Here is a 25,670-nt window from a genome sequence, read left to right as displayed (position 1 = left end):
CCTGCAGCCCAGGGCATGATTCTGGAGACCCTGGATCAAGTCCCATATCAGGCTCTCTGCATGGTGCCTGCTTCTCCCTCTGCCTGTGTCTCTGCCTCTCTCTCTCTGTGTGTCTCTATGAATAAATAAATAAAAAATATTAAAAAAAAAAAGACTGACTTTAGCTCATGCCATGATCTTGGGGGTCTGTGCTTAGAGGGGAGTCAGCGGCTCCCTCTGCCCCTCCCCCAGCTAGTGCTCTCACTCTCGCTGTCTCCCCCTCTCTAATAAATAAACAGAATCTTAAAAAATTATATATTACACTGATACATTAAAATAATTAACTGATATATTAACTGTTTACATTAGACATAATTTCAGAATATATGCCTGCCCATAACCTCTAGAGAAATCCCTATTTAGTTTCCTCAGGGCAATTGCCTACTGAGCCACGCCCCTCTCTGTGATTGGATCAGGATACCTGACACAGGAATCACCCAGTCACAGGCCGACAGGGCCTACACCCTGTGTGACCTAGCTCCAAAAAATGGGTAAAAACACTCAGATTATCGAGGTATCTCCACTAGAAGATACAGAAAAAGTCTTAATAATTACAAGATCAAAATGTTTTAAATCCTAGATTGAGAGGGGAAGAGCAACTCACTTAGCCTCCTCCAAATGTTATCACTTGAGAATATGAAAAAGGTAACTTGAGTGTTGCTAAAGATCATGTGTACTCTTCTGGCAACCGGCCAATTAAGAGGGAGAAACAGGGTTTCTTCTTCACCTTTGTGGAATATAAAAAGAATGCTTAAGGGAGCAGTCATTTGTGAGCAAGGAGGGAGATTATCCTCTGGCTGCCTCAATGTTCTAATTTTGGCCCCTGGTGAGTAAGTTTGCTTTTATGTCTTTAAAAGCAGGGCAACAAATAGCCATTTTGATGCTAACACTAAATTATATAGTATGTACATAGAACATGACTGAACACTATTTTTGCAAAGATGTGTTTCTTTCTAGCTCTGCCTCAAAATTTTCTTGTGAGACAGAAATGTAAAATACTCAGTTTTAACCCATACAAATAAATTTTTATATGCAACCGAGATGTCCTCCAAAGGTAACTGTAATGTTACATCCATTCACCAAAATCCATATATCCCCAAATTTTACACTTAAAGATGTTAGAATCAGGGCAGTCCCGGTGGCCCAGTGGTTTAGGGCCACCTTCAGCCTGGGGTGTGATCCTGGAGACCCAGGATCGAGTCCCGCGTCGGGCTCTCTGGGTGGAGCCTGCTTCTCCCTCTGCCTGTGCCTCTGCCTCTCTCTTTCTCTGTGTCTGTCATGAATAAATAAAATCTTAAAAAAAAAAAAAAGTTAAAATCATATCCCTAAGTCTCCCAAACACTGATGGCAGCACATAGCACTTTTCTACTGGTCTATTTAATCAAATGCAAATACACAATTTTGAAAATTCACAAATAGCAAAACATTATAAATTGAGTTGCCAGATCATAAAGATACCTACAATTTCAACTTCCCTTACCTTACAGATATTCTTCAATGCTGTAAGTCAAAACCCAGAAAGTTTGGGGTTCATACATATATTTACTTTTACTAACCTTTTGTGACAGCATAAATTAGTATAGCAATTTTAAAAAGGCAGTTAAATATGAGGGAGAATACAAAGTCCCTTAGATGATTTCCCCCAAATTATATCTATATTTATCTCTGTCTGTAAACTAAAATAGGGCTGAAAAGACAGCTACTAAAAATTCAAATCAACACTCTCCAAATCCCGTGCACACCTTTCCAGCCTTATCTCCCACAGTCCTCCTATACCAACTCTTCATCCTAGGCCAATCTATTTGTTCATATTCTTGAGCCTTTATTCCCTGCCTGGATGCACTTTCCTCTAGTCTTTGTCTTAAGAGTTCTATTTATCCTTCAAGGTCCATCTCAAATGTTGTCTTCTCTGGGAAGACTTCCTGAGGTATTTCTTTCTCCTCCTCAAATTGGCTACTCCTGTAACCACATTCCACATACATTAGAATGCACCAATATTGTGCAGTGTTGACAAATATACCATAGCTATGTAAGATGTCAACATTAAGGGAAACCAGGTGAAGACTATACAGATACTCTACTATCTCTGCAACTTTCCTATAAATGTGAAATTATTACAAAATAAAAAGCTTATCAAAAAAACTTGTAGGGGCACCTAGGTGGCTTTGGTGGTTAAAAGTCTGCCTTTGGCTCAGGTCATGATCCTGGGGTCCTTGGTTCAAGCCCTTTATCAGGTTCCCAGCTCAGCAAGGAGCCTGCTTCTCCCTCTCCCTCTGCTGCTCCCCCTACTTGTACTCTCCTGTGCTGTCAAATAAATAAAATCTTTAAAAACAAAACATACGGGATCCCTGGGTGGCTCAGCAGGTTAGCGCCTGCCTTCAGCCCAGGGCGTGATCCTGTAGTCCCGGGATCGAGTCCCTCATCGGGCTCCCTGCATGGAGCCTGCTTCTCCCTCTGCCTGTGTCTCTGCCTCTCTCATAAATAAATAAATCTTAAACACACACACACACACACACACAAACTTGTAGGTAGTCTAGAAAAACTCAAAAAACTACAAATACTGAAGAAGATGTAAATTTTAGTTATAACCATAACAACAAAAACGCAAGGATAAGAAACATACTTCTCCAGGTGGCTGGGTGGCTCAGTTGCTTAAGCATCTGGCTCAGGTCATGATCCCAGATCCCTGGGATTGAGTCCCGCATGGAGCTCCCTGCTTAGTGGGGACTCTACTTCTCCCTCTCCCTCTGCCCCTACCCCCGCTTGTGTGCTCTCACTCACTCACTCTCTCAAATAAATAAAATCATTAAAAAAAGAAAAAGAAAAAAGAAATACACTTCTCCTCTGAGAAGTTGAGGAAGAGGGGTGCCTGGGTGGCTCAGTTGGTTAAATGTCTGCCTTCAGCTCAGGTTGTGATCCCAGAGTCCTGGGATCAAGCCCCATATAGGGTGTCCTTGCTCAGCAGGGAGTCTGTTTTTCCCTCTGCTCTCCCTCAAATTGTGTTCTTTCTCTCAAATAAATAAATAAAATCTTAAAGAAAAAAAGGAACAGAGGAAGGAAGGAAATTAGTTAACAACCTGAAATGAACCAAAATATATAAGTAATGCTGAAAAATGGTGAGAGAAATTTATGTTATTAAACTGAAGTAATTCAATGTCTATTTTCAAAAATAGATAACACTGAAATAACTTCCAAGTTTAAAACTGCATTATCCTAACACATACATCAGAACTACATTATCTGTGTAAATCATGGTAGTGATTTTATCATTACATCAAACAGAACCTGGTTCGTTTGTTTTTTTTTTAAGATTTTATTTATTCATGACAGAGAGAGAGGCAGAGACACAGGCAGAGGGAGAAGCAGGCTTCCTGCATGGAGCCCGACATGGGACTTGATCCTGGGTCTCCAGGATCAGGCCCGGGGCCCAAGGCAGCACTAAACCGTTGAGCCACCGGGCTGCCCCCAAACCCTGTTTTGAAGTTACCAATTCTGATGTTCTAACTTCAGGAAATAGAGGGGAAAATGTTCTATCAGAAGTATGTCACTCTAAAACAATCCTATAATTTACAGTAATCTGTAATATGTAATTTCCAAGGTCCTAGGCAAAATCCATTTCCATACAACATTCTCCATTTAATAAAAAAGTCTAAAAACTAGGGATATCAATACATGACTAAAACAAATCCAGATACAGTGTACCATTTCCATAATAAGCTCTTAGAGGTTTTTTTTTTTTAAGATTTTATTTATTCATTCCTGAGACACACACACAGAGAGAGAGAGGCAGAGACACAGGGAGAGGGAGAAGCAGGCTCCAGGCAGGGAGCCCGACGTGGGACTCGATCCTGGAACTCCAGGATCAGGCCCCGGGCTGAAGGTGGCACTAAACCGCTGAGCCACCCGGGCTGCCCAAGCTCTTAGAGTTCAATGGAATACTATTTTAATTTTAAAATCCAACTATTAGGGATCCCTGAATGGCTCAGCGGCTTAGCTCCTGCCTTCGGCCCAGGGCATGATCCTGGAGTCCCGAGATCGAGTCCCACGTCGGGCTCCCTGCATGGAGCCTGCTTCTCCCTCTGCCGGTGTCTCTGCCTCCCTCTCTCTCTCTCTCTCTCTCTCTCTCTCTCTCTCTCTCTCTCTCTCTGTGTCTCTCTGGAATGAATAAATAAAATCTTTAAAAAAAATAAAATAAAATCCAACTATTACAGGAAATTATAAAATGACAAGAATCAAACTACCTTGCTAATTAATTTTAAAGAAGTCTTATTTATATGGTCCCCATATCACCAGAGTAATAACTATAAACAGCAGGCCACATAAACAAAAGCAAGAGAGGAGCGCCTGGGTGGCTCAGTTGGTTAAGTATCTGCCTTTGGCTCAGGTCAAGATCTGGGGAATCCTAGGATCAAGCCCCACATCGGGCTCCCTGTTCAGTGCAGAGGCTGCTTCTCTCTCCCCCTCTCCCCCTCCCCCTGCTGTGCTCTAATAAATGAATAAAATCTTAAAAAACAACAACAAAAAACAAAGTCACAAGATACAAGCACAATTTAAACACAAGAGTATGTTTTAATCATGATGAGACACACCTGACTAGACAGCTGTAGATTTAAACAAGCAACTAGAAAAAATTTAGAATATTATCTACTTCAACAAAAATTTTTCAAGGTGTAAAACATTAACAATTACCAAGAAAACTCAGTCTTTTTATACAAATATTAAAAACATTTACCCAGGGCAGCCCCGGTGGCGCAGCGGTTTGGCGCCGCCTGCAGCCTGGGGTGTGATCCTGGAGACCCGGGATCGAGTCCCACATCGGGCTCCCTGCATGGAGCCTGCTTCTCCCTCTGCCTGTGTCTCTGCCTCTCTCTCTCTGTGTCTATGAATAAATAAATAAAATCTTTAAAAAAAAAAAAACATTTACCCATTGTGAATTAGACTTGGTGACAAAAAAAAAAAAAAAAAGACTTGGTGACAAAAAGAAGCCCATAACAGCAAAAACAGTAATGGAACAATGAACATACTAATGTCTTCAATAGCCCTTAACAAATCTTAGACTTTTAAGTATCTTCCAAGTCCAACTTGAAAAATCAAAGGAAATCCACTAAAGACTATACCCTCTTGAAACTTGTTTCTAAGATTACCAGGCCATTATTCAGGTACAAGTCAAACAAATTTGGTCATTCTAGTTCATCTTATTCATTTGTTACAACTTACTAAATATCAAGACATGAAAAATAGGGAGAGCACTGTATCAAAACTGGGACAATTAAACAGTGCTCCAAAGACAATGTTATTCAGCTCAAGCAGCTTGAATTACGGATATGACACAGATGATTGCTAAGCAGGTAACAGAATAGCCTGGAGAGATAAAGGTTTAAAGATAAACTCTAACTTGCTAAACACTGAAAAAGAATTTTACTAAAATGAAGACAGTTGAAAATCAAACACTACAACAGTTTCTTCTCTTTTTATTCTCTTGAACATTTACATTATGGGCACTTTACAAATTTATGTCTTTCAGCCTTTTAACTATCTTCCTAAACAGTTTTAATACATTACACTAATTTCAGCCAAACTAAAGAATAAGAGAAATAACAACACAAAAGCAGCCCTCTTTATAAACCCTGCTAAAATATTTCATCTGGTTGATAATATTAACATCATAGACAAGAGACCCCTGAAATCAGACTTCATTTTACAGATACACAAAAAATGAAGCTCAGAGATTAGAACAAATCCCCCAATTTTCAGCATCTTTGCTCTTTAATCCTATACTACATGGGATCTCCTATTTACGAATTAAGTTACCAGTTCAAATAACTGTCTTTCATTAGTGCTAGTCTACTACATTCTTTGACTAGAAAACAAGTTTTTTGTTGTTGTTTTTTTGTTTTGAGGTTTTTTTTTTAAGATTTTGTTTATTTATTCATGAGAGACAGAGAGGCAGAGACATAAGCAGAGGGAGAAGCAGGCTCCATGCAGGGAGCCTGATGGGGGACTCGATCCTGGGACTCCAGGATTATACCCTGGGCCGAAGGGAGGTGCTAAACCGCTGAGCCACCCAGGAATCCCAGAAAACAAGTTTTAAAACAAACTTCAGTTACCTAAACAAATTTAGTATCCACTGCTCTAAATAATTCTTATAAGACCCATATTTTGGGGGATCCCTGGGTGGCTCAGCGGTTTAGCGCCGCCTTCAGCCTAGGGCGTGATCCTGGAGACCTGGGATCGAGTCCTGCATTGGGCTCCCTGCATGGAGCCTGCTTCTCCCTCCATCTGTCTCTGCCTCTCTCTGTGTGTCTCTCATGAATAAATAAAATCTTTAAAAGAAAAAAAAAAGACCCATATTTTTATTCTTTGGTCTTTACTGCTAATATTCTAGTTCCTGAGGACTTAAAACATCTTTTCCTCCCCACCTTCCCTGACAAGCCCATTCCCCAATAAAATAAAACTAAGCTAAACTAAACTAACTAAATATAAGACAGAGCATGGACAGTCGTAGGAATAATTAAAAGGTCACATGCTGGGCAGCCCAGGTGGCTCAGTGGTTTAGCGCCACCTTCAGCCCAGGGCCTGATCCTGGAGACCCGGATCGAGTCCCATGTCAGGTTCCCTGCGTGGAGTCTGCTTTTGTGTCTCTGCTTCTCTCTCTCTCTCTCTCTCTGTCTCATGAATAAATAAATAAAAATAAAATAAAATAAAAGTCAGGGATCCCTGGGTGGCACAGTGGTTTAGCGCCTGCCTTTGGCCCAGGGCACAATCCTGGAGACCCGGGATCGAATCCCACGTCGGGCTCCTGGTGCATGGAGCCTGCTTCTCCCTCTGCCTGTGTCTCTGCCTCTCTCTATCATAAATAAATAAAAATTAAAAAAATAAAGTCACATGCTTGTCAAATCTATTAAGTACGAAGACCCTATTCTATGGTCATCTCTGTACTTCAGAATTAGCATACTTAGGGAAAATTGCAATATTGTAATTCCTGAAAAGGACCATATTTTCTGACTAAACAAGTAATGATATATATACATTTAAGAACAAAGAACAGTTAAGTGCAAATAAAAAATAAATCTTTGAACTGTGACTTTTTATTTTTTATGCCAGTTCATTCTCCCCCCAGACACAAGATGCATCTTCACAAGAAATCTAATAATTGCTTATGAATCTTCTGCCAAATAAATGGCAAACCTTAAAGAATATCATCCTATAAGAATTTAATTTAATCAATATAATAACAGTATTATTGTTATTACTAAGGCAAAACGAAAGCAATAGATTATAGGTATTATAAAAAATTCAAATTAAGAAGCTAGTATGGGCTAAATTAAAGGAAAAGTTAGGTATTATAACTCTAATTATCAAAAACTCTTATTTTAAATAATAAGCATATTCAGCCAGTAAATACTGATATTTATATATGAGTAATAAATTGTATAAGGTTTTTTTTTTTAAGATTTTATTTATTCATTCATAGAGACAGAGAGAGGCAGAGACACAGGCAGAGGGAGAAGCAGGTTCCATGCAGGGAGCCCAACGCAGGACTCGATCCCGGGTCTCAATCCCAGGTCTCCAGGACCACACCCTGGGCTGCAGGCGGCGCCAAACCACTGCGCCATCGGAGCTGCCCAAATAGTATAAGGTTTAAGTGAATTAGAGGATTCCAATCCTCTGCATGCAACTTGATTTTTGCCATACCACCACCACAAAAATCCTAAAGAACAAAGCATTAAAATTATTTTGTATAATAATGTTTTCTCAAAATCTCCTAAGGGGAAGTATCAAGAAATAAAAATCTAAATATAGCACAGGAGTAAATCAATCAATAACTTATAAAATTAAATTATAATATTTAATTCCTTGAGAATCTCTGAAAAGAATATATTATTTTATTTTTAAAGATTGTATTTATTTGAGAGAAAGTATGAGTACACCTGCAAGCAGGGGGAAAGGAAAACACAGGCTCCCCGCTGAGCAGGCAGCCTGACATGGGGTTCCTCCACCCAAGGACCTTGAGATCATGACCTGTGCCTAATGTAGATGCTTAACTGAGCTGCCCAGGATCCCCAAGAATATACTATTTTAAAAAATCAAATTACTGGGCAGCCCGGGGGGCTCAGCGGTTTAGCACCACCTTCGGCCCACGGCATGATCCTGGAGACCCGGGATTGAGTCCCACGTTGGGCTCCATGCATGGAGCCTGCTTCTCCCTCTGCCGGTGTCTGCCTCTGTCTCTCTGTGTCTCTCATGAATAAATAAATAAAGTCTTTAAAAAAAAAATCAAATTACTTGTCTGAAACACCCTTGAAAAAAGTAGCTAAATGATAAGCTTTCACAGACATTATCATAATAAAAGAAATTACCAATACTGAATACTTGTTTGCTAAGCATTTTACATATATTTTCTTATTGCAATATTATAAAATAAGCATCATCATGCCCACCTTATATATATGAAAAATTAAGATTCACTGGCTAAGTTATATGCTCTGGGTCTCACAGCTAGTAAGTGAAAGGGAACTGAATCTAGTTCTATGAGGCTCTGAAAGCAGTGCTCTTATCCATTCATTAAACCAATGCTTCCCAATTTCTGTCACATGATGGCCACACTGAAAAATGACATTTGTAAGGCTTACTAAGGGAAGCTGGCGGGGCTTGGTAAAAATAATATATATTTTCTTTATATCACAAAATTATGACATGAAAATAAGATACAAAGTATTACAGATGATATTAAATACTAACTGGCATAAACCTTCCTAATATAATATTTTCAACTACCATCTTCCCAAAGTTTAAAGAAATCGTACTAAAAGTGTTCAAATATCATTTCAACTGTTGCAAAATTTTGAAAAGTTATGAAAATGATTTAAAATCTCAAAAATATAGGGGTGCCTGGGTGGCTCAGTCAGTAAGCATCTGCCTTCAGCTTGTATCACAATCCCAGCGTCCTGGGATGGAACCCTTGCACCGACATCAGGCTCCCTGCTCAGTAAGGAGCCTGCTTCTCCCTCTCCCTCTGCAGCAACCCTTGCTTACGCTCTCTTGCTCTCTCTCAAATAAATAAATAAAAATCTTTAAAAAATAATAAAATTTCAAAACTACAAAAAAATTTACAAACAGCATACTTGTATGCCATCCTATGCACTGCATTCTGGTTGGGAAGCTTTGCAATAATATAACTTTGTCTTTCCACTTACTATTGACTAAACATTACTTTGGCATTTTCAAGATCTTCTCAAAAACATACCTAAAGGAAATTCAAACCAAAGGTAATCAAAAAATTGTAACACATAAGTATTCCTTAACTGATTTATTTTTTTAAGCTTTTATTTATTTATTTATTCATGAGAGGGGCGGGGGGGGGGGTGGCAGAGACACAGGCAGAGGGAGAAGCAGGCTCCATGCAGGGAGCCCAATGCGGGACTCGATCCTGTATCTCCAGGATCCCGCCCTGGGCTGAAGGCGGCGCTAAACCACTGAGCCACCAGGGCTGCCCTCCTTAACTAATTTAATTAGAATCTGAAACACTCTGACTTCATAGTCCACCTTGTTAATCACTATACTAAACTGCATCTCTCCAAAAGAGAAAATACAATACACCTATTGTGTGCCAGGAGAGACAAAGGTAACCAAATACATCCCAACTTAGACAAGTTTGTTAGTTTCACAGTGATGAAATAAAAACTTGCATGTACATCAAAGGACGTATTCTATAGCAAAAAAAAAAAAAAAAGGTTATCTGTATATTGTGATGAGTGTGTTCTGCTTACTGAAAATAAGGGGTAACTTTAACTTCTGTGCATTATGATATGGTTCAAGCAAGAGCATCTGTGTTTGCAACTATTTATATTTGTTGACTTGCTCAAGAATATTAAAAAATCTTACTTAAAACAATGAAATTGATAAAAATTAAAAGCAAATGTTTTAGTACTTTGATTTTTACTTACTGTTTTTGAAGTTCGCTAAGTCATCATGTGTTTAATTTTGTTTTTAATTAAATGCACTATTTATAAAATCCCAAATAAAGATTTTTTCCAGACATTTGCTTGCCTAAATTCTCCCTGCCAAATCCTGCCATTTGGAAGAAAACCTCACAGTTTACAACTGTACTACAATAGGCTAATGTCCTGAGGAGATCTCTGATGGTCAATGTAATTCAAAACATTTACAGAAGATGAAAATCACGCCTTTAATTTCATAACCAATCAATCAATACAGACATTAATTCCTTGAGTATTATACAATGGTTTGTATTAAGCATCCGAAAGAGCCCCAAGAGCAATGTCCAACATTAGGTGGTTCATGCTAGTAAATATGTAAGAAGCACCTACTATGTGCCATGGACCATGCTCATCCACAAATGATACCTGTTAAACAGAGAGTGGCAGTCTGGAACTACAATTCAAATTCTCGTGTTATGAATATCACGTTAGATATTCAAACCAAAAGCTCAAGCTCCAATGCATAACTTTCTTCCTATATCCAAAGAGCTATTTCTAGGGCTTCTGCAATCTACAAACCACTAAATATGCCAACATGAAGAGACTAGCATGGGCACCCAGACCCGGAGTACAAAATAAGCCTTGGGTTATGGTGGTGTACTCTGTCCTCTGGAGCTTTACACCATGAAAGTTTGGCACTTCTCCTAACGTGACTTGTTTTTCCCAAAAATTGTTTTAAAAAGTTCCGTTGCAAAAAAGAAAAAAAAGGGGGGGCTTTGTTGCTTACAAAAACTATTACTCCTACATATTCTTCTCTAACAGAACTTTAGAAAATACTAATAGTAAAGAAACAGTGACAACTAATTAGTAAGCTGATGCCAGGGTACTTTATATGACTTACTGAGCCTCTAGAAACTGGTCTCAAAAATGCTTAAAAATCATGCTGAGTGGGACGCCCAGGTGGCTCAGCGGTTGAGCGTCTGCCTTCGGCCCAGGCGGTGATCCCGGGGTTCTGGGATCGAGTCCCACGTCGGGCTCCCTGAATGGAGCCTGCTTCTCCCTCTGCCTTTGTCTCTGCCTCTCTGTGTGTCTCTCATGAATAAATACATAAAATCTTTGAAAAAAAATCATGCTGAGTAAAACGCATCTGACTGTACCTAAAAGCTGCTCAAAAAGAATGTCGGGTAAAATAAACAGTAATTTCTGAAACCAATATTTTTAGTTTGGAGAGACAGCTCACCAGAAGTTTGTCACAGCTTTTATAGTGTGTCCAATTCCATAATCTATCCTAAGATAACTCCATTCCCACTGCACATCCTCCCTAGCAACTATTCAGCAACTCCCAATATGTAATCTATTGTCCACTGTATCTTTGACCACAAACCTCAAACCAACCAGTCCTTCTATTTCCTCGGCTCACAAAACCTCCCCCTTTATATAAACAAGAGGAGTTACAAAAACCTTCAGAGAGTAAAAGTGACATAAGGCGGTGAAAAAGTATACACAGCCCGTGCACGCAAGCTCTTCTCCTTTGTATCCAAGAACGTGTCATGGATCCCAATCACACACCTTCGCATTCCTGGTTAATCCAGGGGGTTCCTCCGCCTTATCAATAGTTGAAAACGCCCACGTGCTAATAAAGGAGAGTCCTTACACGTCCACTCAGTCTCAGACCCTGTTTACATTACTCATTCGCGCATCCCAACTCCATCCGGTCGAGGTATCGCTCCAACTCCTAAGCCATCACACGAGCCTCACCCACACTCTCCCGTCCTCTTCGCTATCAACAAGCTCCAACTCCCTGCAAAGCCTTCCCTACCATCAGCTCTCCCTTTACGAGTCTTTCCCAGGTCCCCAACACAGCCTCCACGTCCTCCGGCCCAGCGCCGGCTCCAGCACGGAGTCACGCCCTCCCCGCAGCCTAATTCCTACAACCCCAAACCCCACCCCTTCCTCGCGCCCGCCGGGCCTCCCGCCCCACCGCCGTCACGCCCCCAGATCCCTCCGGGGTCCTTCCAGCCGGCCGGGCCTCCCCCCTCAGGGCTGCCGAGCTCCGGGGCCTCCCGCCCCCCGCCGGCTCCGCCAGCCCCGCCCTCAGCCCCTCACCAAGGAGCAGCAGCTTCACTTCTTTGGCCGCTTTCTCCCCGTCCTCCCGCAAGTTGCGGTCGATCATCTTGCTCCGCTCCACCGCCGCCTTGTCCTCGGCGCTCAACGTGCAGCCCATGGCGGCGGCGGGAGAGGGGACCGAGCCCGGGCTCACTCACACACCGCAGAGACTGCGGCTCGGCGGGCGCAGACGGCGTCTACTGCTGGGCGGCGGCCCTCTCCGTCAGCTCCTTGAGCGCCCGAAGCAACCGGATATCCGGCGTGTACGACACTTCCGGCGACGCCCCACGGCGGTGACTGCTCCGCGTCTCCCGCTGGGGCCGAGGAGGTGCGACCGAAGGCGGAAGTGCGGTGCCGGGCGGGCGAGGCGTCGGCCAGCCCCGGGGACGCCCCTCGGCTTGCAGCCTCTTCTCCTTCTCGGCTGCTTTATTTGGATAAATGTAGAAGAACCAGGGACTGGCTTCCCCAGTTCGTGGAGCCCTCCTGAGTCCCAGCCGGCCCTGGAGGGCGGCGGGGTTCCCAGGAAGAGTCCGCTCCCCGCACGGAAGTTCCTGCTGGGGGCTTCTCCCCGGCCAGGAAGCCCCTGTGGCCCCAGGCTGTGGGGAGCCCGAGCGCCCTCCCGAGGGTGCCCTGCCGAGCTGTGTCGGCCCGGCCGCGGTGGGAGCTCGCCGCGCACCCTAGCCCCCGCGCCTGCGCCCCCCCGGGGCCCGCCGCTGCCCCGGTGGGACCGCCCTCCTGGACGATCCGGTGCTTGTGCTGCTACCTCTCTCCAGTGTGAGCCAGTTGGGCGCGGATAGAGAGAGGATCCTGCGTTAGGCGCCTCGGACTCCTACCAAAATCAGTTAACCTCAGGCCCACGCCCCAAAACACACCAGCGCATCCTGTCAATCTCCCCGCTGAAACCTCCTGTTGTAGTACCACACAAAAAGGGAAGTTCTGGTAGATTTGTCTTTCAGCTCCTGCGTCACCTGAAAACAAACCTCTATGAAAACCCCCGACTTTTCACTCCTAGTTCTGAGTACTACCTTCAAAGTGACTCTGAATTACCTTGATGGCTAAATAGCTGCACAAATACCCTCCACCCTACATTCTAGAGATGAGAACTCTTGTGGTCCCCCAAACCTTTGCCTGGGATTAAAAATTATTTCCCTAATAGAATCTCAACCTTAGCGTATAAGGTCCCAACAGAAAGGTCTATATGGCGATGATTCATTCATTAGAGGGATTTCTTGAGAGCCACCTTAAACAACTTCATCCCCTATAATTTAGTAACGCCAGTCCTTCAAAGTTTGAAGAGGCTCCTACTCATTCCTAAATGACTGTTACAATAAGAATGATGGCTTTCCCATAATCGGTACTTATGGGAGAGGAGGGCAAGAAGAAAGGGAAGAAAAACCAGTATTTATGGAGCACCTATTTGCCGGGTATGGCTAGGTGCTTCCACGTGCTCATCTCTTAACCCTCACAACAACCCTGGGAGGTAGGTGATATCACCCCCATTTTTTTTTCAGTTGAAAAAATAGGCTCAGGGAAATTAAGCATCTTTCCCGAGTTCACACAGTAAGTAGATGTCTGACTCCAAATTCACCCCTTTCCTGCCATGCCGCTGGAAGATGTTACCTGGGGAGACCTGACAACAGAAAGTTGTCATCTAGGCTTGAGAGCTACCGCCCAACACCACCAGGTGCAGGAAAAGTAACTAACAGGACGGCTGTCTCAACCTGTTGAGTCTTGCGCCCACTAGAGAGGTCAGATTTTACCCAGGAACAGCTTTCCCAGCCAAGGATTACATAGCAGACTCTACCAAGCGACCCTGGTGACTAGAAAACAACTGGAAGGTGGTCGCGGCAGAAACTATTGGGAGAATACTCAGCATAATAGAAATTTTTATTTCCTTCATGATCCCCTGCGGGGGGGGGGGGGGAATGGCAAATTGAACCAGCATGTGTCAGATTCTGTAATCAACGCCAGTGAGATCACAGTGTCAGGAAATTTCAGCCTGAATTAAAGATACCCTTGCACTTCAAATTTTCTTTTTTGATGTATGTGAAGGAAGGGTTGGAGGGCAAAGTCAAAGGAAAAGCAAAGTAAATGAACAAAATGGCTGCCAGGCGATGTTTCCAGTCCTCCCCTCTCCCCACTCCCTCTCCCCACTCCCTCTCCCCACCCCCAGGCGCGCACCTTTCCGGTTTCCACTGGACTCACGCTGCCACCTGCTGGCAATGCTTAGGGCCTACTAGCTGATCCGCGGTACTTGAGGAAGAGTTTCCCCTTACCTAAGAATGAGATGCCTCCCTTACGAGTTAAAAGGGAGGAGAGCAAGAAGAACATGTTTCTCAATCATGAAAAAGATTCTCCTTGGTAGATATACTAAGGGATTTCCTCAATTTAATAGGTTCTAGACTAGAGTAACTCTGATGGTAGGAAGACGGAAACCTATAAATTTCCCTGGATCTAAAGGGGGAAAGCTATTTGCCCAGTTTCAATTAACAAATTCTTTTCCTGGACTAGAGTTGCATCTACGACCCTCACACTTTCCACAATCCCCAGAAAGCTTCCCCAAAAAGGTATCTTGCTGCAATGGACTGAGCTCCAATATATTTCTCAAACATTCCTTAGTGCTTTACCAGATATAAATGCTCTGTAAAAATACAAGGTACCTGATCAAATTAGACAATTCCTCAAAGGCAGTGACTCTGTGTGGGCCCTGGAGAATACTAGGTCTTCAACTATTATGCACTGACTTGAACTGAAATAGTAAATGTTGATATCAGTATAACTTTTTATAATAAAAAGTATTTATTGGCCATTCAGAGGGAAACTATCCCACTCCCACCAACCCATCTTACCCTTCAATGTTCAATGAGCCAGGAATTTCTTCACATACAGATCAGAACACCCTCTGGTCCTGCCTCATCCCTTTAATATTACTTGATTCAATTGAGGGAAATGGATGGACAAGGAGTCCCAGATGGGTGTCCTGTCCAGTTTGCAACTATTCCTCTTCCCTTGAAAATACCACCACTGATACCAACCGTCAAATTCCTACAGCCTCAATCAGTGAACAGCTGAACCCAATTCCTGTGCCCTCTCTCCAACCCAGGGCTGCAGATAGGAGAGAGATTTAAGTCTTTGTCACTGAAGCTACTTTTGAGAGCGATGAATGGGAGTAGGGAAGCATTTAATGGACCATGGAAACCCCACCCTTCCCATTCCCAACCTTAGTCTCTTGTACCCGATTGTCCAGGGGGCTGGAGGTGGGCCACTGCCATGAGGAGAGAGATCAGGGAGGCCAATCCTGGGAAGAAGAAGAAAAAAAAATTTACAGTATTATTGGTCAAGGTGATCATCTGGCCTCTGTATCCAACCATCTTAGCAATTCAAATGCTAACCCCACCTTCAGCCATCTAACCCCAATCTTTTCTACTTCTTCATTCTAAAAAATAAGGAGAAAGAGCCATCCTGTTGTATCCTTACTTTACTGAGATCAAGCTTCCAGGAGAGAGACTGCAAAATAGAACAGAAGGGCTGTTCCCAGAGGGTGGGAGAGAGCTGCAGTCAGCTTTCCTGCCTTCTACTGTTTGTACCCTGCCTACTATTTCCCCTTGCTTCTGGCCAAACTCAGGAAAGGAATATACTCAACTGGCCCTCTCACTTTAAGGAAACATCATGTCTAAAACTAAAAAAGACCCATTAACCCAAATGGAAACACTTAGCTGTGTTTTATTTAGTTCTTTTTAAACCTAGCAAGGAAAGGAAAAAACACAGGTCATTTTCTTACCTTGCTTGGGTGCAGTTCCTGCCCTGAACAATTACACTGAAATGAAATATCCTAAAGGATCCCTGAGATAACTCCAGACCTGGCCTGCCGCTCTATATCCTCCAACTCCTACCCATAGAGTTTCCCTGCTTCCTGAGGCATGGAAGGTTCACTGGTTGAAAGGCATCATCTCACCTTCGTGACCCTTTATTCTCATTACCATTTCACCAGGTTCCCTCCCCCAGTAGTCAAGGATCAAAGCCATGTCCAAGGTTTGTGCCACACGTTCATCCCGTTGGCATTGTTCCTGATCCAGAAAACACTAAGCAAAAGCCGTGTGCAGAGACCCCAGCCCCAGCCCCTGCTAGCCGGGAATAGGTGACCCCACAAGGTGTTCCTTCAGTCACAAGCAGCCCCGGCCCCATCTCCCTCCGGGTGTCCAGCAGCCCAGTCACGATTCCCGTCGAGGTGAGGGGGCCGGATGGAGGTAGCTGTCCGACATGATGATGTCGCTGGTGAGTTGCTGCTCCAAGAACTCAGAGGTCTCTTCAGCTATCTGGCCTGGAATTCTAAAGTCTACAGCAGGTGTCTCCTGCTTGGGGCTGGGGAGGGGTCGGGCAGCCCAGGACTCTGTGGGACAGCCGGTACCCTGGAGGAACTGCAGAAAGTTCTCCTCGATGGAGCCCTCCCGGCTGGGCAGCCTCAGCTCCTCCTCTGGAGCTGGCTTGAAGAAGCAGACAAACTGCTTGCTAAGCTCCCCCCTGATCTGTCGATTGAGACATCCGTAAAAGAAAGGGTTGGAGGTGAAGCAGAAGTAGCCGATCCAGGTCACCACATTCTCCACCTGCCCAGTGGAAATGGGCTGAGCACTGAGGGCAACGTAGAGGTGGAAAGAGAAGTAGGGCAGCCAACAGAGCAGGAACTGTCCCCCCACAGCCAGCAGGACCACTGCGGCCTTCCCTCCCCCGAACGTCCGGTGCGGGGTGGTCTGGGGAGCCCCGGAGCTGGTGACCATGGTGGAGCGGCTGCTGAGGGACTCCGAGCGTTGGCGGGGCGTCTCCATCCAGGTGGGCAGCGGGCCGCGCTGCAGGGCGGCCACCCGGGCCACCCGGAACATGCTGCAGTAGACCACAAGGATGAGGAGCAGAGGCAACAAGAAGTAAAGGACGGCGAACACCACCACGAACAGCTGGCAGTAGGCGCCGCGGCTCCAGTGCAGCGAGCAGCCCGGGGGGAGGCCGGGGGCCCCCTCCTCCCGGGAGGCCCGGCCCAACACGGGCACGGAGGCCATGGCCAAGGCCTTCACCCACACGCCCACCAACACGGAGGCCACCAGCCCCAGCGTCATGCGCACCTCGTAGCGCATGGGGTGGACCACGTAATAGTAGCGCTCCACGTTGATGGCCGACACGGAGAGGATGGCCAGACTAACGAAGCATATGCTCAGGAACAAGTAGAGGCGGCAGGCGACCTCCCCAAAGAGGTCGTGGTCGAAGAGGGCAGAGCTGGAGAGCATGGCCAGGGGCATGAGGGTCAGCGCGGCCAGCAGGTCCACCAGGCAGAGGTGGAAGACGAAGACAAATTTTCGGAGGGCGGGGGTCTTGGCGATAACGGCCATCACAGCGGCGTTGCCAGCCACGGCGATCAAGTCCAGCAGGAGCATGAAGAACAGGGCCACGGACTCTGAGGCCACGTCCCGAAGCCCCACCTCCGGCACCCCGCTGGCAGTAGAGGGACCTGGGGTCTGAGGGACCCTCCCCAGAGTGGAAGAGTTCCCTGATGACTGGGGGATGGGGGAGGACTCCATGGGGCCGAAAGAGGACACCCAGGGCACCTCCTGTCACAGGCCCATCCCCCATCCTAGTCCGGTGACCCTGGGATGGCCAGCCCAGGCCCAGGCTTGCCGAGTTGGAGTTCCTGCGTGGGGATGGGGGCAGGGGGTGCCTCCTGCTGGAGCCTGCTGGGCAGGCTCTAATCGCCAGCCTTCCAGGCCGGGTTGTGCATATAAGGGAACGGAGGGCTCAGCAGCTCATCTCTCCTCTCAGGCAGGAGGTGGCTCTGATCTGCCTTGGTGACCTCAAAGAAGGAGAAGTGAGAGATACCAGAACCTCACCCACTCAACACTCCACCTTCCGAGTGGTCTCCAGCTCCTTCTTTTGCTTTTCTTTTCCACTGTCCTCCATGCCCTTCTGTTCTCTCCGGGACTGTTATCCAGAGATCCTAAATCCTCTGTCTCCCTCTCCTAGGGTCCCGCTGAGCTCCAGGATTGTGCCCCAGTTTTCAAGTAGCTTATGTAAATTTCTTGATTTCTTGTCTTAGAATGGCAGGAGCTGTTGGGGCACAGAGGGGACACAAAATCTGGTTTCTAGTCCTAGGCCTGGGAATGATGGACTCTGTGACTCTGCTGGACTTCAGTTTCCTCATGAAGGCATCTGTAAAATGAAGGGAACAGCAGCCACTTCACAACTGTGTTTGGAGGAGCCTGTGAGACTTAATAACAATACCACCCATACGTAGTAACATGTTTAAAGATGCTTTCCAGGTGCCAAACCGCGTTCTAAGCACTGTACCTAAATATGCTCATTTTAATGCTCACACAACCTATGAGTATTTCTCTCATCCCCATTTTGCAGTTGGTGAAACTGAGGTCCAGAAAGATTAAATAACTTACCAAAGGCGGCAAGGTCCAGGTACGCGCCCGTGTGGTCCGGCTCCAGGGTCAGTACTCCAGCCCACCTGATGGTGCCCTCTACAGCAACTGGAATGCAATAGGCATTCAATGGATCGTTGTTGCATCTGAATCATCTCCAAAAATGTCTATTAGTGCTCTGGGGCTACCAATGGGAAGAGATAACCTGAAAGAGGGAAGGACTGTGTTTGGTGTCCTGTGACATCACCACCACCAAGACAAAGAGCTGCCATTTGGGGAGTGTTGAGGAGGAACCGTGAAAACAAAACATTCCAGCTGGAAGGAAACTGGGATGCCAGCCCATCCAGGCTCCACTGCCCCCCAAACCAGAAGGGCATAGGTCACTTGAAAGCTGCCCTTCTTTACCCACTCATTAGCTTTTCCAAGCCACCGTACCCCTGCAGGTGGGGGAGGAAGTGCCTAACCTTCCACTCCCTGGGGTCCTCAGATCTCTGATCATTGGAGCAGATCCCCGGCCCAGACTCCTCTAGATCCTGGACCATTAGCACATTCCAGAGCTAGGAGGGAGGAGTAGGTGTCTGGGGGGTGGGGGAGGAGTAGGTGTGAGAGTGAGTAGGTCACTGTCATGGTGGAAATGGGTGAGCATAAAGCAGAGAAGACAACTGGAAGGCATTGAGAGGGGAAGAAGTCTGGGGTTTCAGCGTCTCTCATTTCTCCCGGCCAAATGGCAGATCAAATGTTGTATGTGTCTCATTATCCACATTAAGTTTGCATATAGTTGAAATAATAATGCTTTTAAAATTTTTCATTTCCGGGATCCCTGGGTGGCGCAGCCTGCCTTTGGCTCAGGGCCGATCCTGGAGACCCGGGATCGAGTCCCACGTCAGGCTCCCGGTGCATGGAGCCTGCTTCTCCCTCTGCCTATGTCTCTGCCTCTTCTCTGTGTGTGTGTGTGTGTGACTATCGTAAATAAATTTAAAAAAATTTTTTTCATTTCCATATCCTATTCTTGCAGTCCAGTTTCTCCCAGTATAATATGTGAAGGTATGCAAACTCGAGGCAAACTATAGATACGCCAAGTCTGTAGCCAGGTCACAAGTTCTCTGGATCACGGTTTCCTCATCTGTAAAATGGGAAGATTGAACTGGACGACCTCCAAGATTCCCATCTCTGACAACATTTGATGACTCTGTGAGTTCCTGGGCTGCCAAGGGCTTGGTGGTGGCTGAATTTAAAAACCCATCATTTCTCTGACTGCAATGATGTGGACCACGTGGGGCAGACCGTTCCCATTCCCTCTCCATAGTTACCGCCTTACAACCACCCTTGGGTTTTGGTAACCATCGATAGTGTATTCCTTTAACTTCAAGCATGCCATGCATGCAATGGGTGCTCAGTATAACTTTGTGAATTGTATCAAACTCAAACTGATCTGTTGAGTCCCTGACCCTTAGTATCTGACCCTGCCCCTTTGTACCTGCTCCAAGTACACTCAGTAGGGCAGCTGCGTGCCAGCCAGAGGACTCTGCTCTGGAAAGGGTAACCTGGTCTCCTGGACTTGGCACAGCCCTAACTTTGGACAATTGCCTAGGGATTTGCCTCTCCCCAGGGATAACAGGAAGCTCATTTCACAGTTAAAATGGCCACATTGACCCAGGGTCTATAGAGAAGGTAAGGAGATGGTTCCAAAGTGGAGACATCAGTTTCTCATAAGACACTCTACCAGGAAAAATGCAGAAAGCAACGCTAGGAGAGGCATCCTTGCCCCTTACTTTCCATGCCGGGCTTCATGTCTTTCTCATCCCTTCTACCTGGGAGTGGAGGCCTGAAGATGTGGCTCTGAGGCCCTGGGAGCTAGAGGAGTGAATGCCCTCCATGTCTGCATGAACATCAAGAGTCTGCCAGCAAGGCCCACCCAGGGCCCCAGACCGAGGGAAGCAGACATGGTTTCCACGTGGAGATGGAGGGGGCACTGTGCAGCCATGACGGAGCCCTAGGCAAGAAGGCACTGGACGTTTCTCGTTTCCACAGCCCCCTCGGCCTGGGCAGGATCTCCACACTGACTCCTAAATGCTAGGATTCCAGTTTCTGTCCTAACAGATGGACCAACGTGCCTGCTCCCCAGCACTCCCTACTGATGGACGGGAAGGGGGGGGTCGTCAGGGAGGGGAGGGTTGTGCATCACAGTGTCAGAGGGGAAGCCCAGAGAGCCTCACTCCACTCCTAGCTCACAGCATCATGCCTTCTCACTCGCTCTCATCTTGCCACTGCTTCCTGACAGCAAGCCCTCCCTCACCTCCAGGACCTCTCAGCACCTGGCAGGCTTTACCACCATAGGGGCCAAGGTCTGGCCGCCTGGCCAGGGCATTGTCAAGTTACAAATATCTTTGTTTCAGGATGCAAGATGTGCATAAGTGCCCACCCCAAGGCCACAGAGATGTTGCTGGGATTCGAATGCACCTGTTTCCTAAATACAGAGCTTCCAACCCAAGGACCCCAGCACGGCCTTCCTTCAAACAACAGTATGTCCCTCCTAAGCCAGGGGAGATTTCCAGGGGGTAACCACACCTCTCCCCAGCAGAGTTGCCCACGCCCAGGACGCAGAATTGCCCATCAGCCTACATGCCAAGGGACCCATTCCTAGGATGCGGGGGACCCATCTCTATGACATGGAGGAAGACAGATGGGGAACCCTGTCTGCCTGTAGGATGTGGGTACTCCCTCTGGCAGGAGATCAACCCCCATCTCTAGGCTTCAGAGGTGCCCACACCCCAATACCTGGGAGCCCATCCCTTGACGAAACTGCCCACCACAAGGTAGGGTGGGCTGGTCCTGGGGACGCAGAGCTACCCTCCTGCAGAGTACCTCAGCACTCACCATCAGGCCCTGGGACAGGCCCCTATTCCTGGCCTAGACAACTCCTACCTTTGCTGAGCAGCTCCCGGCTCCCATGTGATAGCTCCTCTCAGCTGATGCTTCTCCAAGGCTGCTGAAGCCTGAACCACTGCAGTGAGTGGTGAGAGGCAGCAGGCAGAGCAGGATGCTCCAAGAGCTTCTGGGTCCTAATGGCCTCCTGCTTCCCACCCAGCCCCTTGGAGCCACTTCTGAAGCAAGGAGCCAGGCACCAGTGCCCCCAGGGAAAATGCTCAGGGGTGGTTCCAACCCCCCTCACTTCTCTTGGATTGCTGGAGTGGCATCTCAAAACCTTCTTGGGGCCAGTGACCATAGTCAGGGGAGACTCTCCTGGCCAGCCTGGTGAAGTATAAAGGCTACTCAGAATCAGAAAATCCCAGTTTAAGGGCTGGCTCTGGTACTTATGAGCTGTATGACCTAGGGCAAGTCACTTCCCATTTCTGGCCTTGATTTCTTATCTGTTCAAAGAGAATATAGGATAGATGATCCTGAGGCTCCTGACAGCCCTGCCATCGCATGCTTCTGTGTGACATCAGAACCAAGATGCTCTTGTAACAGGTTGGTCAATGCAGACACAGAGTACCAGGTTAAGCCTGGCAGGGGCCAAGGTTCCAGGGTCAGCTGCCAAAAATGTACAGGGGATAGGTTCAGGAGTGGCATTCAGGTTCCACAGGGAGCTAAAGGCCTTTTCCTAACTCTGCATTATCCCTCAGGAGTCACATTACTATTGTTTTCTTAGATTGTATGTTTATTTGGTGTGGGCTGTGAGAACAGGTAGAGGTGGGGGGATCTAACATCCCCGTGAGCCACCATAGTGGTACCACCATAACACCGTTCCCTGAAGACAGAGTGGGCACCAGGAACTCAGGAAGGCTCAGATTGCTCTGGATCTGTAGGACTGGACTGAGCTGCAGGACACCACCCTTAGAGCGTCCAAGGCCATGTGATGAGCCTTTGGAGGCGAGATGGAGGGGCATAGCCTCCCACTATAAAGAAGCCCTGCTCCCCTAGGTACATGCCTGACACCCAAGGATAGGATCCTAACACTGCAGAGTTGAAACACACCCCACAAGCCAAACTACCCATGTTTCTGAGGCCCAGAGAGGTGAAGACATTGTCCAAAGCCACACATGGCAGAGCCATGAGCCTAGGCCAGGAATTCAGGCATGATACCTATTCCCGAGCCCTCTGCCCTGAGACTTGCCCATCCAGAAACTCTTTCTGCCTCCAAAAGGAAAGAAAGACCAGACTCAACTGAAAGAGCCATGAAAACACTGAGTTACCCAGAAAACCCAGAGAAGGCAAGGTCTGCCCTGGGCCCCAGGTTAACTGTGAAGAGGCCACTGACCAGCCCAAAGCGCAGAGTGATCACCAGTATCCCCAAAAGAGCTCAAATTTTCTTGAGCTCTTACAAGTGCCAAGTCCTTTATATACAGTACCTTCAATCCGCACATAAATTCTATGAGGCAGCCTTTATTCACCTTATTTTATGGATGAAAACATGGGAGCCAGAGATTAAGAGACTTTCCCAAGATCACACAGAGAGGAAGTGCCAGAGCCAATATTTGAACCCAGGCCTATTTGAAGCTAAAGCATTTACTCCTTCCTCCATGCCCCCATGGCCTCTCTGGAGACCTGACATGGGACTCTGGGCTGAAGCCCTAAAGCCTATTCCACAGAAGTGGCCGTGGCTTTCCAGGAGACAGCCTAAAATAAAACACATACTTTACTTAGTACAGGGAAATCAAATTAAAATATCAAATGTAAACCTGTAGACAGCAAAATGATTTTTTTCTTTTTCTTTTTAAAGATTTATTTAGGGGATCCCTGGGTGGTGCAGCGGTTTGGCGCCTGCCTTTGGCCCAGGGCGTGATCCTGGAGACCCGGGATTGAGTCCCAAGTCGGGCTCCCGGTGCATGGAGCCTGCTTCTCCCTCTGCCTGTGTCTCTGCCTCTCTCTCTCTCTCTCTCTCTCTGACTATCATAAATAAATAAAAATTTTAAAAAAAGATTTATTTATTTATTTTATGATAGACACAGAGAGAGAGAGGCAGAGACACAGGCAGAGGGAGAAGCAGGCTCCATGCCGGGAGCCTGACGCAGGACTCGATCCGGGGACTCCAGGATTGCACCCTGGGCCAAAGGCAGGCGCCAAACCACCCAGGGATCCCAGCAAAATGATTTTTATTAAGCCCTGTGCTGACACGTTGGCAAGATCATCTTGAGATCGGCCAAACCCTCTGGGATCAGGTAAGGCATGATCAGCACCCGCATGCTTCCTGAAAGGAAGCCCATGGCCCCTTCCAAGGACTGAGAAAGAACCAGAGCACACACAGGCTCACCAGCACAGGATTATCCAAAGGGCACTGGATTGGAAGGAGAACCTTGGTTCTAGTTGGGCTCTACTCTACTGGTTGGTGGTAAGCCCTTGGCCTGTGAGTTGGCCATCTGTGCCTCAGTTTATTACCTACTATAGTTTTTTCTATCTCTAAAATTGGCAAAGATTCTTCACCCCCCAGTTTATCGAATAGGGATAGGAAGCCTGCAACCCAAATATAGTCTTCTTTTCCGGCTTGGGGGAGCTCGTACAGTTTGCCCAAGCAACTGGCATGGTGGCTGGCGGGCCAAGTCTCCAGGTCCCAGAGAGCTGTTAGGAAAGGTGGTTCCAAGCAGCCAATGGATCCTGGTGCGTCCTCCCAGTTGCTGGAAGACATTTTTGCTTGGGAACATGGAGTGAGAGAAAACCGCCTATCCTGGCCTGGCGGCAGCTGATGACAACCATGAACAGTAAGGGCACCTGGGTGGCTCAGTCAGTTAAGCATCCAACTCTTGCTTTCGGCTCAGGTCATGATCTCAGGATCCTGGGATCCACCGCCACGTGGGGCTCCACACTCAGTGGAGAGTCTGCTTGAAGAGTCTCTCCCTCCTTTTCCCTCTGACACTCCCTCTGCTTGTTCTCTCTCTCTCTCTAATAAACAAAGAAATATTGTTTTTAAATAATAAAAACAGTACTGGAGATGATGCCAGTTTTTGAGTGCCTAGCCTGGGGAGGCACTTCTTATGCTGTATCTCATTAAATGATCTCAGTCAGGGTTTGGAGTAGCTATTGACACTACATTCCCCCCACCCGCTCTGCCAATCCCTCTTTTCAGACTTTAGTGCAATAGACGATGTGAGAGACGGAGGTAGAGAAACTGGGGTGGCTTCACAAGCCACATCAGAGGTGCATGGCCCACCATGCTGCGCGGAGCCCGGGAGGGGACTCCTGTCCACTGGGGCGGGGGGGGGGGCGGCCCTCCCTCAGTATCCTGGTGGGGCCCCTGATGCTGAGGTCTGATATCTCCATCCTCGACTTGCTCCTCGAGGTGGCCCTGTCCCTCCCTTGCCCACCAGTGCCTCTTGACAGGGTCACGTCCACCCCCACCCAACCTCTCCTACCCCCTCAGGAGGAGATCAGAGCTAACCAAGTTTATCTTCCATCCATCTGTCCGTCCATCCATCCATCCATCCACTTACTCAATAAATATCTCTCGAATGCCTTTTAGGCTCCCACAGCACCCTCCCGGTAGCCCCTCACCTGCTTAGTGGCACCCATTGCCCTCCTCTGTTGTCTCTGCCTCTGTCAAAACCTGCTGTCAAGGAAGAGGCTGATAAAGCCACTCGCGTGGGTAGCAGCTAATGTGTTCTCTCTCCCAGGGATGTTAACAATCTAACAGGGAACAAAGGGAAGAAGCTGAAGGCTGGATTCCAGCATCCACCAGGGGTGTCCCTGAGATCCCACGACACAGACTGTGGGTTCAACCGTCGGCTCCCCCAGCCTGGGCTTGCCCCCAGGACGCCAGCATCGCATCCTCTGCACCCCCTACATCCACATGGACACCCAGCTCTCCTCATGAGACAGCGGCCTCACAGCAGGGCCCTCCCCACCGCAGCCCCGGCTGTGCCAGCACTAGCCATGCCTGCTTCCAGTCCCCCACCCCCATGCCCCTCATCTGGGGGCCAGGCTGAGGGGCTGTGGAGGAAAGCAGGGGTGAGAGCCTTTCCATTCCCTTTATTCCCCCACAGTCTGGCCTACACCCCCTGCCAGGAGCCAAGATCCAACGGTATATTCAGCCTGCAGCTGCCACTGGTCATGTGAGCCCATTGCTAGGTTACAGGGACCCAAAAATAAATCCTTCCCAACCAGATTAGAAACTGGGGGCCTTGGATGAACCAGGCTCAAAAGAGTGGCAGGAACACCCACAGTGCGTGTGCAGGCCAGG

At 47.1% G+C, this 25,670-nt stretch overlaps 2 protein-coding genes across 2 annotated transcripts in view; both read right to left on the bottom strand.

The window, feature by feature from the left end:
- GNAI3 (G protein subunit alpha i3) overlaps positions 1-12,330 on the bottom strand; it is a 39,132-nt gene extending 26,802 nt beyond the window's left edge. Inside the window, exon 1 of the mRNA XM_055340201.1 lies at positions 12,087-12,330. Within this exon, the coding sequence (XP_055196176.1) occupies positions 12,087-12,204 (118 nt within the window). The 5' untranslated portion in view covers positions 12,205-12,330. The remainder of the gene's footprint in view (positions 1-12,086) is intronic.
- Positions 12,331-14,907: 2,577 nt separating this feature from the next.
- Positions 14,908-17,706, bottom strand: GPR61 (G protein-coupled receptor 61). Its single transcript, XM_055340961.1, has 2 exons — positions 16,042-17,706; positions 14,908-15,384 (listed from the first exon to the last, which is right to left on the bottom strand). Exon 1 carries the CDS (start codon positions 17,651-17,653, stop codon positions 16,298-16,300), a length of 1,356 nt encoding a protein of 451 aa, XP_055196936.1. The 5' UTR covers positions 17,654-17,706; the 3' UTR covers positions 14,908-15,384; positions 16,042-16,297.
- Positions 17,707-25,670: the final 7,964 nt, after the last annotated feature.

Source organism: Nyctereutes procyonoides, unplaced genomic scaffold (genome assembly GCF_905146905.1).
Source record: "Nyctereutes procyonoides isolate TBG_1078 unplaced genomic scaffold, NYPRO_anot_genome, whole genome shotgun sequence".
NCBI classification, from domain to species: Eukaryota; Metazoa; Chordata; class Mammalia; order Carnivora; family Canidae; genus Nyctereutes; species Nyctereutes procyonoides.
This window is presented reverse-complemented; position numbering and strand designations above follow the sequence as displayed.

Coding starts and splice junctions, on each gene's coding strand:
- GPR61 (XM_055340961.1), bottom strand. CDS start 17,653: ATGGAGTCCTCCCCCATCCCCCAGTCATCAGGGAACTCTTCCACTCTG.